We start from the raw sequence: 16,266 nt of genomic DNA, 5'->3' as shown, positions 1-16,266 counted from the left end.
CAATTTACAAGTTTAACCATTCAATTTTAAAATATATTTATTTGGTCTATGAATTTCTTACGTCCAGTAAAAATTAAAATTTATTTATATTTTATTTATAAATTTTAAAAATAATTTAATAAAATTTTAAACAAATACTAAATTTTAGTTTTGTATGCATAAAATCTATCATAAATTATAATAATTAGATAATATAAATTTTTTTTAAAATCAATACAAAATATTAAAAAGTTATTTGAAGATTAAAATGGTAATTTCATACTTAATACTAACCCTTAAGGGCTAAGGCACCCTAACCCTAAGGCACATGATAAAAGTAGGGTATCAGTCCCCATATTTGGAGCAAATCAAATGCAATCTACCATATAATTGGGTATCTTTTTCAAAGTATTTAATAATTAAAAAAAATAGTAGGTTAATAATTTATTTTATTTTGGAATATGCTTTTTTGGCATGCACATGCACTTGGCCCTCCCATAAGTCGCTCATATTTTTATTTTTAATAATTAAAAAAATGTCTGTTTTTCCTGGGTTTCATTTGGGGAGGCCCATTGGGCCCAGCCCACTGGCCATTGGTCATTTCCTGGGGGCCCAACATTGGATCTTCTTCAAACCTTATTGTAAAACAAGGACTAAAATGGTAACTTCATAAGTTCAAATTACTATTTTGGGTCTTAAATTTTAATGGATTAAATAATAATAATATGTAAATAGAATTTACAAAGTAAGAAGAAATAAATATATATTTTTTTAACACTTTTTCAATTACATCGACTTTATCCATTTTCTTGTTCCTTTTTTTTCTCTCTCCCTCTCTCTTTTTAAAGAAAAAAAGATTAAATTTACAAATATTTGATTAAATGAAATGAAATTATTTATTCCCATTATTTATATAAAACAAATCTTGAGAAGCACCACTCTGGAAGACAAACACGAAACTGAGAGTGAGGGAGACGAGAGAAACAGAGATATAGATGGCGGATTCTCTGAGCGCTTTGAGGCTTCTAATGGCGTCACATGCTCCTCCTCTTGACGCCTTGGTTGTTCCTTCTGAGGATTATCATCAGGTTTTCTCCATCCTGCTACCAATTTGGCTGTATCAATCAACATCTAGCTATATTACGAATCCTGAATTTCAATCATCTGTTAATGTTTTGGAGGATCTGATTTGAGCTATTTGTTCTATGTTTCGCCTCTTGTGTTCTGGTTGAAAGTCTGAAATGGTCTGTTTCTGATTGATCAATTCGCGAGACGCGAGCTCTGAGATTACTTGTTTGGCTATTTTCATTTCGCAGTTTTTTTTTTCTAAAATTCTCACTTATCATGGTTGTTCTTTCTCGTTCTTTGATTTCTTGTTATCGGAGTAATTCTCTGGTTAACAGTTGTTGTCTACGTGTTGTTGCAGAGTGAATATGTATCTGCGAGAGACGAACGACGTGCATTTGTTTCTGGTTTCACCGGAAGTGCTGGTAAGTATTGCCGATTGCCAGTAAGGATGTTTCAGTACCACTACGATTTGTTCCCCTTTCTTTTTATTTTTCTTTTGTGTTGTGCATGTTAAATTAACTGATGCTGTATTAAAAGGAATTTTTTCATTTCTTCCCATTAGCTGTTGAAATAAGACTTGAGAAAACTGATATAAATACAGAATCACTTGATAATAAATATCTAGGCGAGAAGAAAGAATGAGGAGAGTCAAACATTTTATGCTGGGTCGATTACTTCATGAATATACATCTGGTGCCAAGCGAATCCACACAGTAAAGACAGATTTTTCAAAAAGAAGAATGTAACTTTCATTGAGAAAAAGAATCTACCACGTAGAAAGGTTCTCAAACTCACTTCCTAGGATCCATTATGTTTCTTTCACTCACGCCTGGATCAAATCTCAAATATCCTTAGCTTCAGAGGATTTTATTACAGCCTTACTCTCTACTTTTAAAGGATAATTGAGGCCTTGTATAGCCAATTCAAATTATTGACAGTCTTTACTAATAGCTGTTATTTTCTTTTTGAAACAAGGCATAAGCATAACTAATAGTTGTTATTGATGATATAAAAAATGGAACTAATATATTTTTTTTTTTTTTTTTTGACTTGCCATTGTGTGTAACCATATTTCTTGTACGTTCCACTTTCTTTGTAATGTTGCTAGATTTGTTAGTTGCAAATTTAATTGAGCGAAGAAAATGCTTTTAGCTTAGTCTATGCAGTCTGATCACTGTTCATGCTCCCTCTCGTTGATTGTCTTCTCCTGTGGTCTTTATGGATCCTTTTTTTTTTTTTTTTTTCATGAAGGTCTGGCACTTATAACCCAGAGAGAAGCATTACTGTGGACCGATGGGCGTTATTTTCTGCAGGCAATTCAACAGCTCAGCGATCAGTGGAAGCTTATGCGAATTGGAGAGGATCCTCCTGTAGATCTCTGGATGGCAGAGGTATGTGACCATTTATTTGAAGGTTTTACTTCACATTAATACAAGGGGAAACCAAAATTTAAAGTTCATAATTTTTCTTTTTTGGAACTCTTCAAATTATCTTTATCCTTTTACTTTGGTTTCTTCTAGAAACTTAATTTGTTCCACCAGAAATTTCTTTCATTTTCCGTTGAGTGTTTGAATTATTCTCTTTTCTGCAAACAAATGCAATATCAAACTCTCTTTTTTAACTAAATCAAATTACCTCATTTCTGTTATACTAACGATTATACTGGTTGTTCTGTATTTCTAAATGTGGACACCTAGGTCTAGTTGAATCCTGCTTTACTAGCCCTCAAGTAGGCTTTTGGGGTTTAAACGAGAGTCTAAAATTAGGAGCATTAAAATTTTTATGATTCTTGGTACAATTGTGATTTTCTCTTGGTAAGTTCATATTGTTCTGTATGAAGATAATTGCTAGTGTGTTAGGCTAAGTTCGTTTTTGCAATTTTGTATCAGAATCTTCCAGCGGATGCAGCTGTTGGAGTGGATCCTTGGTGTGTGTCAGTAGACACTGCACAAAAGTGGATTCACGCATTTGCTAAAAAGCAGCAGAAGCTGGTTCAAACTACCACCAACTTAGTTGATGAAGTTTGGAAGAATCGACCACCACCAGAAATAAATCCTGTTATCATACACCCGCTGGAATTTACTGGCTGCTCTGTTGAAGATAAGTTGAAGACTTTGAGAGCAAAACTTTCACAAGAGAAAGCTCATGGTTTAATTGTGACTGGTCTTGATGAAGTGAGTTTCCTTTCTTTCCAGTGCTTCTTCAAACCATTCTTATAAAAATAGTCTTGTATTCTTGTGTTGGTTTTTCTTATTTGACCCCAGGCCTCTGTTTTAGATGTTTTATTTATTTCTTACACAGTATTACTTCTCTTTAATAATATGATGCAATACATTATACAAATGAAAATATGCAGGTTGCTTGGTTATACAATATCCGTGGGAGTGATGTTTCATACTGTCCAGTTGTACATGCATTTGCAATAGTGACACTCAACTCAGCGTTTTTTTACGTGGACAAGAGGAAGGTGTCTGATGAGGTATCCCAAAACACTTGCGTCATATTTTGTATCATGAAAATTTATGTATATCAAATTTGGAAGGAAACGTTGTACTAGGATATCATTCTAGTACTTAATTCAGTAGTTATGTTGGAATTTAATTTTGAGCTTTATTTTGTTTTATATTAACTCTCTTTATTGGTTTAGACCTCATTCAAAATAAATATCTCCTTTTCAGGTACGCTTGTACCTGGAGAAAAATGGAATTGAAGTTCGGGATTATAGTGCAGTAATAGTAGATGTATCTTCACTTACATCTAATCAACAAAACTTGTCATCTTTTGTAAAAGGACCTGAAGTTAGCGCTACTGTAGGGGAACTTAGTTCGATTGACATAACAGGGTCTAATGGAACTAAAGTGGAAAGCCAGAGTCCTGGCCTTGTATGGGTTGATCCTGCTCAATGCTGCTATGCTTTGTATTCTAAACTGAACTCTGATAAGGTTCTCCTGCAACAGTCGCCATTGGCCCTTGCAAAAGCTCTAAAGGTAGCATTTCAATTTCCATATCAATTTTCTTTTTCTGAAGAACGATATGGTGGTGTTTGTTTACTTTTTTTTCATGTGAGCAACAATAAGCCACTACACTGGTGCCTGAGATGATAAAAGTATTAACATATATCTTATGATCTGTTCCTGGTAGTCAGTAACTTTCAATTTATTCAATCATCTTCTTGAAACTTGAACAACAGGGTTAAAAGGAAATTCCTTTTCAAAGTCCATATTTTTCTCATTGCTTTACCACTTTGATTGACCGGTTATTCTATAGAACTCTGTTGAGTTGGATGGACTAAAGAATGCACACATTCGGGATGGTGCAGCTGTTGTACAATATCTTGTGTGGTTGGATAAGCAGGTATTTGAAACCTATAGCATCTAGCTTACATTCACTTCAATAACTTCTTACCGAGCCCCCAAAAAACAGACATTGGCGTCATATTACACTTTATGATTTCTAGCTTGGTTTAAAATTTGCAGCTGCAAGAGACTTATGGGGCTTCTGGGTACTTTTTGGAAGGGGATGGAGCGAGGAAGCCCAAACCATCGTGAGTTCTATACACATTTTTGTGATTAAACCATATCAGCTTATTGTTGCAATGCTTTGGAGAAAAATGTTTTTTTATTTTTTATTTTTATAATAATAATAATAATTATTATTATTTTATGCAAAGAACATTATATAAACTTCAACATACTCACGTTGCTGACATTGCAGTTGCTCATTTTTCTAACCGTATTTTAATGTTAAACAATCCTTGTTAGGGACTCGAAGAAACTGACAGAAGTTACAGTAAGTGATAAGCTCGAGGCTTTCCGTGCATCAAAGGAGGTCAGCTTCATTGTTAATATGTTTCACTCTGTACCCTTATGCATGTTTGTCTATCTCTTCTTTAAAATAAGTATATACAATATAAACTAAGAATATTAGGTGATTAGTTTACTGTGGACCTCATGTTGTCAATTTTGGGAATGATAGGGATTCATTGTGATAGAAGCCCGAGAAGTTTGTTTTCCATCCAGAAACTATTCTAGATTTTACCTACCAACAACCTGACTCTTTCCCTTTTACCTTCCATGTACATACAGCTCCCAGCATGCGACATCAGCTAACTAACTTAACCACACATTCTTTTGCTGACTTCATCAAAACTAACTGACTAAAGAAAAGACAATCCTCCCCTAATTAACTACTTCCCTCTGACTCTGCACATCGTCTTTCCCTCATGAGGTTCATGCTTCTTCCTTCTAGTGCAAATGAAGCAAGCCTTACATTCTGTTTGTGCTTTTCAGCATTTCAGAGGCTTAAGTTTCCCTACGATTTCATCTGTTGGTTCAAATGCTGCAATTATACATTATGGACCACAAGCAGAGACATGCGCGGAGTTGGATCCTGAAAGCATCTATCTTTTTGACTCAGGGGCTCAGGTTAGTTGGGCATTCAAACCTTATGTGATGCTAACCATGATCTTTACTATCTGCTTTGCCTCTTCCTAACCATAATGGTTATACTTTTCATTGATGAATTAATTATGTTTCAATTCTTCCCTTTTTGTTTGTGTACTTAGTATTTGGATGGAACAACTGATATCACGCGGACAGTCCATTTTGGATTACCATCAGCACATGAAAAAGCTTGTTATACGGCAGTGAGTTACTTTAGCTTAATTATTAACGAAAAAAGTGAAGTATTATATGTATTTGTTCTCTTGTTCTCTTTTCTGTAGTTGATAAATCAACCGACTTCACAAATTGATGAACCTTAGTACAAATTGATTTGCTTTAACTCTGATTTGTTCCTTTTAATAAGAAACTTCCTTTTCAATGCTGTATGAAGAGAACAAAAGAAGCAAACAGAATGCTTGAGACTGTCGAAGGAGATTACAAAAATAAGTACTCTGGTCAAGGTCACAGGAATAGTAATTAAGAGATAAGAGTGTGAAGCAGTCAGAAGCCATGAAACTTTGGATATCCCATTGATCAGAAACCTTTCAAGAGTTACCTTGAGAGGTTCTCTTGTTCCTTCGTTACTCTCCCTTTGAGCTCATAAAGTTAAGCATCATTTTCTGACATGAACTTCTTCCAAATTTCTTGTGCGGTTGGAAGAAAAAGATGCTTCTCTTTGATATCTAGTTCCATGGAATGATAGAACTAAGAAGCCACAACCTCTGTGTAAAGTTTTCTAATCCTAATTTGCTTACTGTGGGTTTTATGTTTGCAAGTGCTTTTCTAATACTTTCTAGAAGTCCACCTACCATGAAGAAGATCGGACTGAACCCATGGAGGGGACTAAATCCATTCAGTTAATGTTGTAATTGGGAGAGTGGTTTTCTGGAGGCTACCTTTCTTGTCATTGTTACCTTCAACTAGGTTAAGAGTTTGGTTCCACCATTCAAAAATTGCTTCTGATTGGGGGGATGGATGGACTTGTTTTTCAAATCTTAGATTGTTCTTTTTGGACACACATTGAAGTGAGATGGACATTTTTCTATTGGTAGTATTCTCGACTCTGTATAAGACTAGGGTATTTAAAGGAATATGTATATCTTGAAAGAAGTGAAAAGTAATACTTATTTTTTAAGCACAATTTAATCAATGAATTAAGAAATTGAAACCTTATGCTAGGAAACTAATTTATGGTAGCTGCAACATTATGAAATTGATTATAAATCATCTAGTTCCAATAACATATATGGTTTAAGTCCTATATGAAATTCCTAAATTTATACTGCAATTTTGATTATCTAACTAAAGCGACATCTTGACAGGTTCTCAAAGGCCATATTGCTTTGGGAAATGCAAGATTTCCAAATGGCACAAATGGTAGGAGTTCTCACCTATTCTGCTCTGTATTTTGTCTTCCCAATAAGCTGATCAGAGATAGGTTGACTTCCTATTTGCAGGCCATGCGTTGGATATTCTTGCTCGAGTTCCTTTGTGGAAGGATGGTCTGGATTATCGACATGGCACTGGCCATGGAATTGGTTCTTTCCTTAATGTTCATGAAGGTAAAGAACTACTGTGACTTCCACATTTCAGTAATTAATTATGTTCAAATTAACAATTTCTTAGTTATTTTGAGCAGGACCCCATTTGATTAGTTTCAGACCCCAGGCTCGAAATGTTCCACTTCAAGCTTCAATGACTGTAACGGATGGTAAGTGTAAGGAAGCCATTGGTATCAATTACAATTACTCGTGAACTCGTTTGTTGCATAGGTTTCACTTTCAATATCGATTGCTTCCACGTTACTTGATGTCTATTCACCCCTCCCCCTCCCTCATCCCGATTTCCCTCGAGTTTGTCATGTTTTCTTTCCTGTGTGAGTAGGTGTACAAAGAGCTAAGCCAACCAAACCTACTTTAGATAATTTTGTGAACTTGGTCTGGATATCAGAAACATAAATAGCCTAGAATTTTATTTTAGTCCTAGAAGCCATTTCTTGCTGATACTTCAATTGCAAACCACAGAGCCTGGCTATTATGAGGATGGCGCCTTCGGTATTAGGTTGGAGAACGTACTTATCGTGAAGGACGCCGACACAAAATTTAATTTTGGTAATAAAGGCTACTTATCGTTCGAGCACATAACATGGGTAAAACTCTTATTTCTATTTGCAGATTTCATCAACTCATCGATCGTTCTTAGAATAGACAACGGATCTTAGATTTTTGGTTGTTGGGCAGGCACCATACCAGAAAAAGTTGATCCACACAAGTCTTCTCACAGCTGAAGAATTGGATTGGGTGAACACTTATCATTCAAAATGTAGGGACATTCTTGCTCCATATTTGGATGAATCTGAGAAGACATGGCTGGAGAAGGCCACCGAGCCAATAACTGCCTGATCATCATCTCTCTGTGGTAAAACTTGAAGTAGCTTCATCCTTCATGCTGCCCATTTCTTTCAATAATGCCATATTTATGCATCATCGCCTTTGGAGTATTTTAATTAGTCAATCATTATTGCTTTCCATCACTGTATACAACACAAACTAATATTAGTGTTAGTTATTTTCTATCTAAACGTACACGTCCTGGTCGAATCTCTTAGGTCTGCATGCATAGTGTTATAGTTTGGTGAAGAGTGGTTAAACATTTGATTTCTTAATCGTGAATACATGTCTCAACCAGTTTGAAGTATTCTAAAACTTCTCTTTTTAAATATACGAAAGTCTCCAAATGCATTTAACAAATCAATTAAGGTCTTGATAGAAGACCCAACGTCTATATACTGAAAATAAATGTTTTTTTTTTAAAATAAAAATGAGTTTCAACTCATTGCAAATAAAATTATTTATTTAAAAAAAAAAATCCAAACAACAAGAATGGCAAAATACAATTCTTTTATTATTATATAAGTTTTATTTATATATAATGATCTTTTTTTTAAAAAAAAAAATTTGTAGAAAACAACCGAAAACATAATTAAAGAAAATTTAAGGACCCATAAACATAATTAAATAATTTAAAAGTTAGAGTAAATATATAATGATTTACATAAATATAGATAGGGAAAATAATGGAAAGGCGGTTAATATTGGAGGGTTGAGAATGAAAGATAATTAAGATTGGAAAGAGATGTTTATGAACCAAACAATTGTAAAACTGACCCATCCTTTAATTAGTAAGGCATGGTGATCTATGAATTAATTATAATAAGAATAAGAATAAGAATAAGAATAATAATAAGAATAACCATAACAAAAACAAATAAAAGAAAAATAAAAAAGAAAATCCCTATATTTAGGAGTGTTCGCGCCTTTATCTCCTAATTTCCTTAATCTCTGTCTCTAAACTCTCCATTCCATTGGCAGTTTTTTCGCGGAGAAACTTTTGACAGAGAATGCTCTTTCTGAGTTTTCTCTCCCCATAGTTTTCTCTCTCGTTCTATGTTCATTATTCCCTTTCAACATGTCTTCCGATTGAGTTTTGAATCATAATATCACTTTTCCAATTCATTGCAGTCCTAAACTGATCAACGGACCAAGGTAAGCATCTCTTCTTGTTCTTCTTCTTCTTATGCGTAAGGTTTTGTTTATTTTTTCTGATTTTTGGTTGTTGATTTGGTTTTGTAGAGTGCTGAGACTCACAATGCTGAAGTGCTTATTGGTCATAGCTTCCTTGGTCCTCTCCTCCGCTTTTGCACAGAAACAGAGCCCTCCAAAAGATCCAGATGAGGAATGGCACACGTTGACAGGTTTGTTTGTAGATTTTGATTAAAACGCCGCAAAATGAAATACTATCTCTTGAATATTTTCTGTTTGAGTTCCTGTGGTTTAGATTAAATTAAATTAAATTGAATTGGATGAACTGTTTTGGTGAAGGGGAAGAGCCTATAGTGGTAGCAAGGGGTGGGTTTTCTGGAGTGTTTCCTGAATCGAGCGCGCTTGCAAATGAATTAGCAGTGTCTAATGGTTTACCCAACACTGTTTTGTACTGCAACCTCCAACTAACCAAAGATGGGCTTGCTATTTGCTTATCTGATATTCTGCTTGAAAACTCAACCAACATTGAACAAGTCTTCCCTAAATCTCGTAAGACTTACGAAATCAATGGAAAGGTTTACAAAGGATGGTTTTCTGTTGATTTCATGTCTGATATTCTCTTTACCAAAGTCGCCTGTAAGTTCGTCCATTCAATTCAATTCAAACAAAACAAAACAAAACAAAACAAAACAAAGTTAATTTGATGTTTCTTTTGTTGTTGGATCAGTGGTTCAAGGTATCATGTCCCGCCCTAGTGTGTATGATGGTGTTTGGCCAATTTCTGCTGTTGACGATGTCTTAGGACTGAAACGACCTGTTTGGTTGAACGCTGAGGTATTTATTTGGTTGATGACTATTTGATAACAAAGATAAAACTCATTGTTTGTAGAGAGATGATGAGAAGTTTCAAAAGCAAAAACTGAAATGGGTATCAAAGAGGACCTTAATTATTAGCATCCAAAGCTTTTACTAACTATGTAGCCTTTTGCAGTGGGAAACATTCTACCAAGAACACAATCTGAGTATCATATCATTCGTTAAGAAGGCATTGAGACTGATGCCCATAGACTTTGTGTCATCTTCCGAAATTGGAATAGTGAAAGGGCTAGGTGGGGCTGTGAACAGCGCCAAAACAAAGCTCATCTTTCGGTTCTTAGGAGCCACTGAAACAGAGCCAACAACAGGAAAACAATACGGTGACTTGCTTCATGAGCTGGCCATGATAAAGACGATTGCCTCGGGAATTGCGGTCCCAAAATCATACATTTGGCCAGTTAGTCGTGAAGAGTATGTGCTGCCTGCAACAACTGTTGTGATGGATGCCCACAATCTTGGCTTGGAAGTCTATGCTCATGGCTTTGCAAACGATGCCGTTGTTGGTTACAATTATAGTTATGATCCTGTCCGTGAGTACATTCCGTTTATTGATAATGGCAAATTTGCTGTTGATGGTTTGATTACCGATTACATTCCTACTGCTTCTGAAGCCATTGGTCAGTTTTTCTCTCTTTCTTCTTCTTCTTCTATTTCAATAATACCTTCAATCAAATGTGCAATCTTACCCTTTGAAGTAAAAAATCTATTAGAATATTGGACGAGAAGTTGACGTGATGAAACGTTGTTTTTTAAATTTAATCTAGACTAGTTTTATAATCACTCTCACCTTGTTCCATGAAGTTCAACAGTGTTTTTGCAAATCTAAAAAGGATAAAAAATAATTTTGAAACAAATGGTAAAGTTCTCGACATAGTACAAGCTGATTTCTAAATTGTTTGCTCGTTCTTTTTGCAGCCTGCTATGTCAGTTTTCGCAACCCCGCGAAATCTAAACGTGGTAACAATTTTCTTCCTCCTATATTTGATTACGATTTCATTTTTAGTTTGGTGAAAAGTGAAGAGTAGATTGGAATGATTTCAGTCAGACGAGAACCGTTGGTGATAAGCAGCAATGGGGCAAGTGGGGATTACCCAGGGTCAACAGACCTTGCATACGAAGCAGCAATTGAGGATGGGAGTGACGTAATTGATTGTTCAGTACAAATATCAAAAGATGGAGTTCCTTTCTGCATGGAAGCCAGTGATCTTTTGCCAACTACCACTGCTATCACTGCTTTCAATGATAAAACTACGGCTGTTCCAGAACTTCAACAAGATCCTGGAATCTTCTCTTTTGATCTTACTTGGCCTCAGATTCTAACATTGAAACGTAACCCTTTCTTCTTTCTTTCGACTACTCTGTTTTTCTAATTCTGTTTCTTCATCTTAATGAACTCTGTACTACTGTTTCAGCTCAAATCACTAACCCTTTCCTGAGCTCTTCTGGGCTTGTCCGAAATCCTGCCTTTAAGAACAAGGGCAAATTCATGTCCCTCTCTGACTTTCTCGAGTTCGCCAAAGCCAGAGGTGTTCGTGGGATCATGATCAACCTCCAAGTAAGCAAATATCTTAATTTGTTCATTTGATCTATCGAACTCCTTTGTTTATGGGTTGTTATTGTTGTTGTTGTGTTAGAATGCGGCCTTCTTGGCTGCAAAGAAAGGTCTTGACATGGTGGGAATCGTATCGACGACAATGAGCGACGCGCATATGGAGAAGGAATCAACACTAAAAGTTTATATAAGGTCGGATGACACTTCTGTGTTGACCGCTTTCAAAACCAATTTCCCAACTTTCATAAGAGTTTTAACTGTTGATGGCAAGTATGGGGAAGTCCCCAAAAAGGTCGCTGACGAGATCAAAATCCATGCTGACGCTGTTGCCGTTCCTCGTTCAGCCCTAGTCGAAATCACCAACTATTTTACGGTTAGCAGCACGGATGTGGTTGCTCAATTGAAGTCCGCCAATCTCTCCGTTTTCGTTTATGTCATAAGGAATGAATACGTGTCTTTAGCGTTTGATTACTACTCCCAAGCCTCTCTCGAAGTCTCCACATACGTCGACTTCTTCCACGTTGACGGCGTCATCACTGACTTCCCTTATACTGCAAAACGATATATAAGTAATGATCCTAAACTCATAACTCAACTCGTTAAAACATATATTATTATAATTTTTTTTTTTTAATTGTCTTGGTGACTGCAGCATGTCCGTGTCGGCCAGTTCACACGGATAGCAGTGGATATTCAATCTTACCGCCAGAAGTTGGAACACTCCTTGCTCTGGTGCCGCAAGAGGTACGACCACGTGTGGATCCTCCCTCGCCTCCATTGGATGGAAAAGCTATCGTCGACCCACCGCTACCGCCGGTGAGCAATGTGTCGACCACCGGCCCTTCAGTCCCTGCCACTGCCGACGCTGTACCAAATATTTCTAACTTCTTCCTATCTTTACTCTCAGTTGTGGTGCTCACCTTCCATGCTCACTCTATACTGTAATTGTCTATATTCAATCATTTTTTTTTCTTCATAAACGTATAAAATATTAATCTCTGGGGGCAATAACCCATCTTCCCATGTATTTATTTATGTAATTAAATACTTTTTTTTACGTATCGAAATCACTTAAAATTCTCTTCGATATACATATATACATATACACACATACAGTTATGGATTGGATGATCGGTTGGATATGAAGAGTTTCGATCAAATTTTACTTTTTAAATTTATGAATACGATTGATATTTAATCCTTTTTTTTTCTTTTTCTTTTTTTCTACTTTTTAGAATGAATGGTGTAATAGTATTTTTAGTTGATTTTAAAAATAATTATGAATTACTGACGAAATGTATAAATTATTAAAGATTAGATATTTGGAAATCATTTTGTTTTAATTTTTATTTAGTCTCAGTTTAATCAATCTCAAAATTATTAAAGATTATAATTAATTTTCAGATTTATTAAACTTACATAAATAGTAACAGTCTCACTTACTTTTCAAGTGTTTATCTTTTAATAAACAAGTATTTTGAGCATCATTCAAAATGAATTAAAATAAATAGACAAATTTTATGACGAAAATATCCTTATATTAATTACTTCACCTTTTTCGCTTTATTCTTCTGTGGTTGAATTAAAACAAAAAACAAACAAAAATAGAAAGAAAATAAAAAAAACATTTAAATGTTAATGATGTTCACTACCTGAGAACATAGTAGCATCAGGCGGCGGCGGCCATCCTGAGCTGTGTCTGGCGGCGGAAAATGTCACATTCTGCAGCCACCTTAGCCAGCGAATTATACGACGACCCACCCTTGGCGGCGGCCCTTTCCCCACTACGCTTAAGCGCCTTAACCCTCTCTCTGATTCTCCGCCCTTCTTCATCCTCCTCCGCCATTATCTTCCTCACCTTACTCTCTATCTCCCCCCTACTCACCAACCCCCGCGACACCCTTACCCCCACTCCCACCTCCTCCGTCAGCTCCGCCGCGTTCATCTTTTGCTCTGCGTACAGTGGCCACGTCACCATCGCCACTCCGTTCACTATGCTCTCTAACGACGAGTTCCAACCAGTGTGCGTCAAAAATCCCCTTACCGATCGGTGACTCAAAATCTCTGCCTGTGGTCCCCACATCGGAACAAGCAAACCCACCTCTTTCGTCCTGTTTACAAATCCTTCCGGAAGGTATTCCGGCGGCCACTTGTGGTCCCTCGATTCGTTCCCTGCTGTGAAAAATGTCCCCGAGGAATCCGTATCCACCGGCGGCCGTATCACCCAAACGAACCGCTGCTGACTCAGCTCCAACCCCCACGCCAATTCCTTGATTTGCTCTTCACTCAACGTCCCCCCACTCCCAAACGACACATATATCACCGACTCATCCGGTTGCCTGTCGAGCCACTTCAGCACCTCGCTCTCCAAATTGGGCTCAGCATGTCTAGTCAACGGCCCAATTGGATAAATCGGGACTCCTTCGGCTTTCCCAAAGGTGAGAGTCTCAATTTCAGTTAGCGCTTTTATGTTAGTGGGCTCCAGATCCTGCCACGTGTTCGATAAGATCCCATCAGCCGTTCCAAGCTCCCTTGCCATAAGTTCAAAGTCGTCGTAGACACCGTTCTCTAACACCTGGGTGGTATTCTCGAACCGGACCGGGCTGCAACCCGGGATTCTCAGCGGTTCGTGGTTGTACACGTGGTCGTTGATCATCTGCTTGTCCATGGTGGGAAAAAACCTGGCAAGCGAAAGGAACCAAGCACTAGTGGTCATGAAAACGAACCCCAACATGCCAAGTTCGTGGGCTATGGCAAGAGCCCATGTCCCAAAAAGGTCGACAATCAGCGCCGCCGGGCGGGGCTTCGCAGTAGAGAGGGAGCGCCGAAGGAGGGAAGGAGAGGCGGACATTATGGCCTTGAGTTTATCGATGAAATTGGCATTTGGGTCGAGACTGACGGAGGGGCGAAGAGGCACGACGTTGACAGCAGAGGATTTCTGGAGGAGGAGGGACTCGGCGGCGGAGGTGCCAGAGCAGACGACGAAGAGGGTGGCGTGGAGGTTGTGGTGGTGGACAAGGCGGTGGGCTAGCTCAAGGAAGGGAATGAGGTGGCCCATGCCGGGGCTGACCAGTAAAGCAACATGGGCTTTGGTTTCTTGGGCTGTCATGGCTATGCGTAAAATATGAAAACAGAGCACAAGATGAAGAAGCTCTGTCTCTGTTTTTGAATGGGATGGAGCTTGCTTCTACTCCTTGCTGCTATTTATAATAATGGAAATTACAATATTTATTCCATTAAATGAAGTAATCTTCATCTTAAAAGCTTATAAGCCTATTAATTAATTGTTTAAAATTGTATTATAGTGCATGAGAAAGTGACAAAATACAACCATTTGAACTGTATATTACACGTTTTGTTCATAAGAAAAAGGCAACTAGTTAGTAGTATGAAATTATGTAGAGAATGAGGAAAAGGTTATGCAAGCTAGACAACCACAGTCACGAAAAATACATTCTTCTTCCTGGCTCTATTTGCATCCTTTTAAAACAAATATTTTGTTGTTAAATGAGTTCGGAGTTTAGGGTTTACAATGACAGCTCCGTACTGTACGCCGGAGCAGCAAAAAATTTATGGTCAAAATTTGTGAATGGTTCTACCGATAAACTATTTAGTGAGACCTCCCACGGTCCATATTTTGACTACAATTTATCAACTGGATAGCATATCGAGGTGATTGAATTCAAAGTAGTCGAAGACAGTGACTAGTTTAGCTCATCCCTATCGAAGTGGAGTAAAAACTCATCAAAATTAGACTAGAATTATTAACTTTGAGCTTGTGAGATCCCATATCGGTTAGAGAGGGAACCGAAACTTTCTTTATAAGGGTGTGGAAATCTCTCCCTAACCGACGCATTTTAAAACTGTGAGGCTGACAAAGATATGTAATGGACTAAAGTAGACAATATCTATTAGTAGTGGCCTCGGCTGTTACAAATGGTATCAGAGATCAAGATCGGGTAGTGTGTCAGTGAGGACGTTGAGCCCCCAATGGGAGTGGATCATAAGATCTCAGGTTGAAAGAGGATCAAAACATTTCTTGTAAACGTGTGAAAACCTCTCCCTACTAAACATGTTTTAAAACTGTGAGGCTGATAGCGATACGTAACAGACTAAAGCGGATAATTTCTATTAGCGATGACTTGAGCTGTTACAAAACTCCAAACTAGTTACCTAGCACGTAAGTGCTTTAATTGTCAACACACTTGGTTGGTCGTGTTTTAGATGGGAGTCGTTTACCAAAATTATCATTTAGATAATTGTTAAGACTCTCAATTGGAGAATCCAATTAAAATTTTAATCAAGTCTATTTGCACACAGCTCCTAATCTAATTTGCTTTTTTCTAAGCTATGCCCCATCAAGAAAAAAAAATGCAAATTAACACGATCATTGACCTGATATGACATATTAGAGCCACATTGGTTCTTTGAAGAGAAAAAAATTGATGAACAGGCACTAAGTCATAAAATAGTTATAATGATCATTTGACCAAGATGGTTGTGTATGCTTACATATATATAAATAGCTATATACAACACATAAATCTGAAAGTCAAGTATTGATAACATTTAGTTCTTAGTTCTTACTAACAAAAAATGAAGCTACGGACAGGGCCCTCTAAGATATGGTATATGATTGAACATTTACATGACAGAAAATGTAATGAATCATAACTGACCAGGGAAATAGGCAATGTTCGTAACAACTTTCCCACAGTTTGTCGTTCATTTCTTTCACGTTCTGCAAAGATAAGATGAATTGAAGATTATATATACAAGATATTTCTGATACAGGTGGGGGGGGGGG

General features: G+C 37.0%; 4 protein-coding genes across 5 annotated transcripts in view; 2 read left to right on the top strand and 2 right to left on the bottom strand.

Moving 5' to 3' along the window:
• Positions 1–881: 881 nt before the first annotated feature.
• On the top strand, positions 882–8,089 carry LOC111463402 (probable Xaa-Pro aminopeptidase P). Its single transcript, XM_023107332.1, has 16 exons — positions 882–1,067; positions 1,406–1,469; positions 2,299–2,438; positions 2,937–3,221; positions 3,404–3,526; positions 3,726–4,034; positions 4,315–4,401; positions 4,524–4,591; positions 4,809–4,875; positions 5,337–5,471; positions 5,612–5,692; positions 6,812–6,866; positions 6,947–7,051; positions 7,129–7,200; positions 7,514–7,638; positions 7,730–8,089. Exons 1-16 carry the CDS (start codon positions 975–977, stop codon positions 7,889–7,891), a joined length of 1,971 nt encoding a protein of 656 aa, XP_022963100.1. The 5' UTR covers positions 882–974; the 3' UTR covers positions 7,892–8,089.
• A 704-nt stretch (positions 8,090–8,793) lies between these two features.
• Positions 8,794–12,519, top strand: LOC111463130 (glycerophosphodiester phosphodiesterase GDPDL6-like). Of its 2 annotated transcripts, none has more exons than XM_023106958.1 (10): positions 8,794–9,034; positions 9,122–9,243; positions 9,371–9,667; positions 9,759–9,865; positions 10,023–10,524; positions 10,823–10,861; positions 10,949–11,236; positions 11,320–11,462; positions 11,542–12,028; positions 12,112–12,519. In XM_023106958.1, the coding sequence occupies exons 2-10, from the start codon at positions 9,138–9,140 to the stop codon at positions 12,402–12,404; spliced, it is 2,262 nt and encodes a 753-aa protein (XP_022962726.1). In that variant the 5' UTR covers positions 8,794–9,034; positions 9,122–9,137; the 3' UTR covers positions 12,405–12,519. The 2 variants fall into 2 exon arrangements, with proteins under 2 accessions (XP_022962726.1, XP_022962725.1); XM_023106957.1 differs by having other exon boundaries at positions 10,823–10,864.
• Positions 12,520–12,975: 456 nt separating this feature from the next.
• On the bottom strand, positions 12,976–14,660 carry LOC111463405 (UDP-glycosyltransferase 72E1-like). Its single transcript, XM_023107336.1, has one exon. It carries the CDS (start codon positions 14,566–14,568, stop codon positions 13,129–13,131), a length of 1,440 nt encoding a protein of 479 aa, XP_022963104.1. The 5' UTR covers positions 14,569–14,660; the 3' UTR covers positions 12,976–13,128.
• Positions 14,661–15,993: 1,333 nt separating this feature from the next.
• Positions 15,994–16,266, bottom strand: part of LOC111463489 (BES1/BZR1 homolog protein 2-like) — a 2,722-nt gene continuing 2,449 nt past the window's right edge. Inside the window, exon 3 of the mRNA XM_023107440.1 lies at positions 15,994–16,200. The gene's annotated coding sequence lies outside the window, so the exon portion shown is untranslated. The remainder of the gene's footprint in view (positions 16,201–16,266) is intronic.

The sequence above is a fragment of the Cucurbita moschata genome, unplaced genomic scaffold (assembly GCF_002738365.1).
Source record: "Cucurbita moschata cultivar Rifu unplaced genomic scaffold, Cmos_1.0 Cmo_Scf00028, whole genome shotgun sequence".
NCBI lineage: Eukaryota > Viridiplantae > Streptophyta > Magnoliopsida > Cucurbitales > Cucurbitaceae > Cucurbita > Cucurbita moschata.
Note: the sequence above shows the minus strand (reverse complement) of the source record. Positions and strands in the feature narration are given on the sequence as shown.

Bases quoted from the DNA above. Each gene is read 5' to 3' on its own strand.
- LOC111463130 (XM_023106957.1), top strand. From the start codon at position 9,138: ATGCTGAAGTGCTTATTGGTCATAGCTTCCTTGGTCCTCTCCTCCGCT. The intron at 9,244-9,370 runs GTTTGTTTGTAG...GTTTTGGTGAAG, and splicing joins GGAATGGCACACGTTGACAG to GGGAAGAGCCTATAGTGGTA. The intron at 11,237-11,319 runs GTAACCCTTTCT...CTACTGTTTCAG, and splicing joins TCAGATTCTAACATTGAAAC to CTCAAATCACTAACCCTTTC.
- LOC111463405 (XM_023107336.1), bottom strand. From the start codon at position 14,568: ATGACAGCCCAAGAAACCAAAGCCCATGTTGCTTTACTGGTCAGCCCC.
- LOC111463402 (XM_023107332.1), top strand. From the start codon at position 975: ATGGCGGATTCTCTGAGCGCTTTGAGGCTTCTAATGGCGTCACATGCT. The intron at 4,592-4,808 runs GTGAGTTCTATA...AATCCTTGTTAG, and splicing joins GCGAGGAAGCCCAAACCATC to GGACTCGAAGAAACTGACAG. The intron at 6,867-6,946 runs GTAGGAGTTCTC...TCCTATTTGCAG, and splicing joins ATTTCCAAATGGCACAAATG to GCCATGCGTTGGATATTCTT.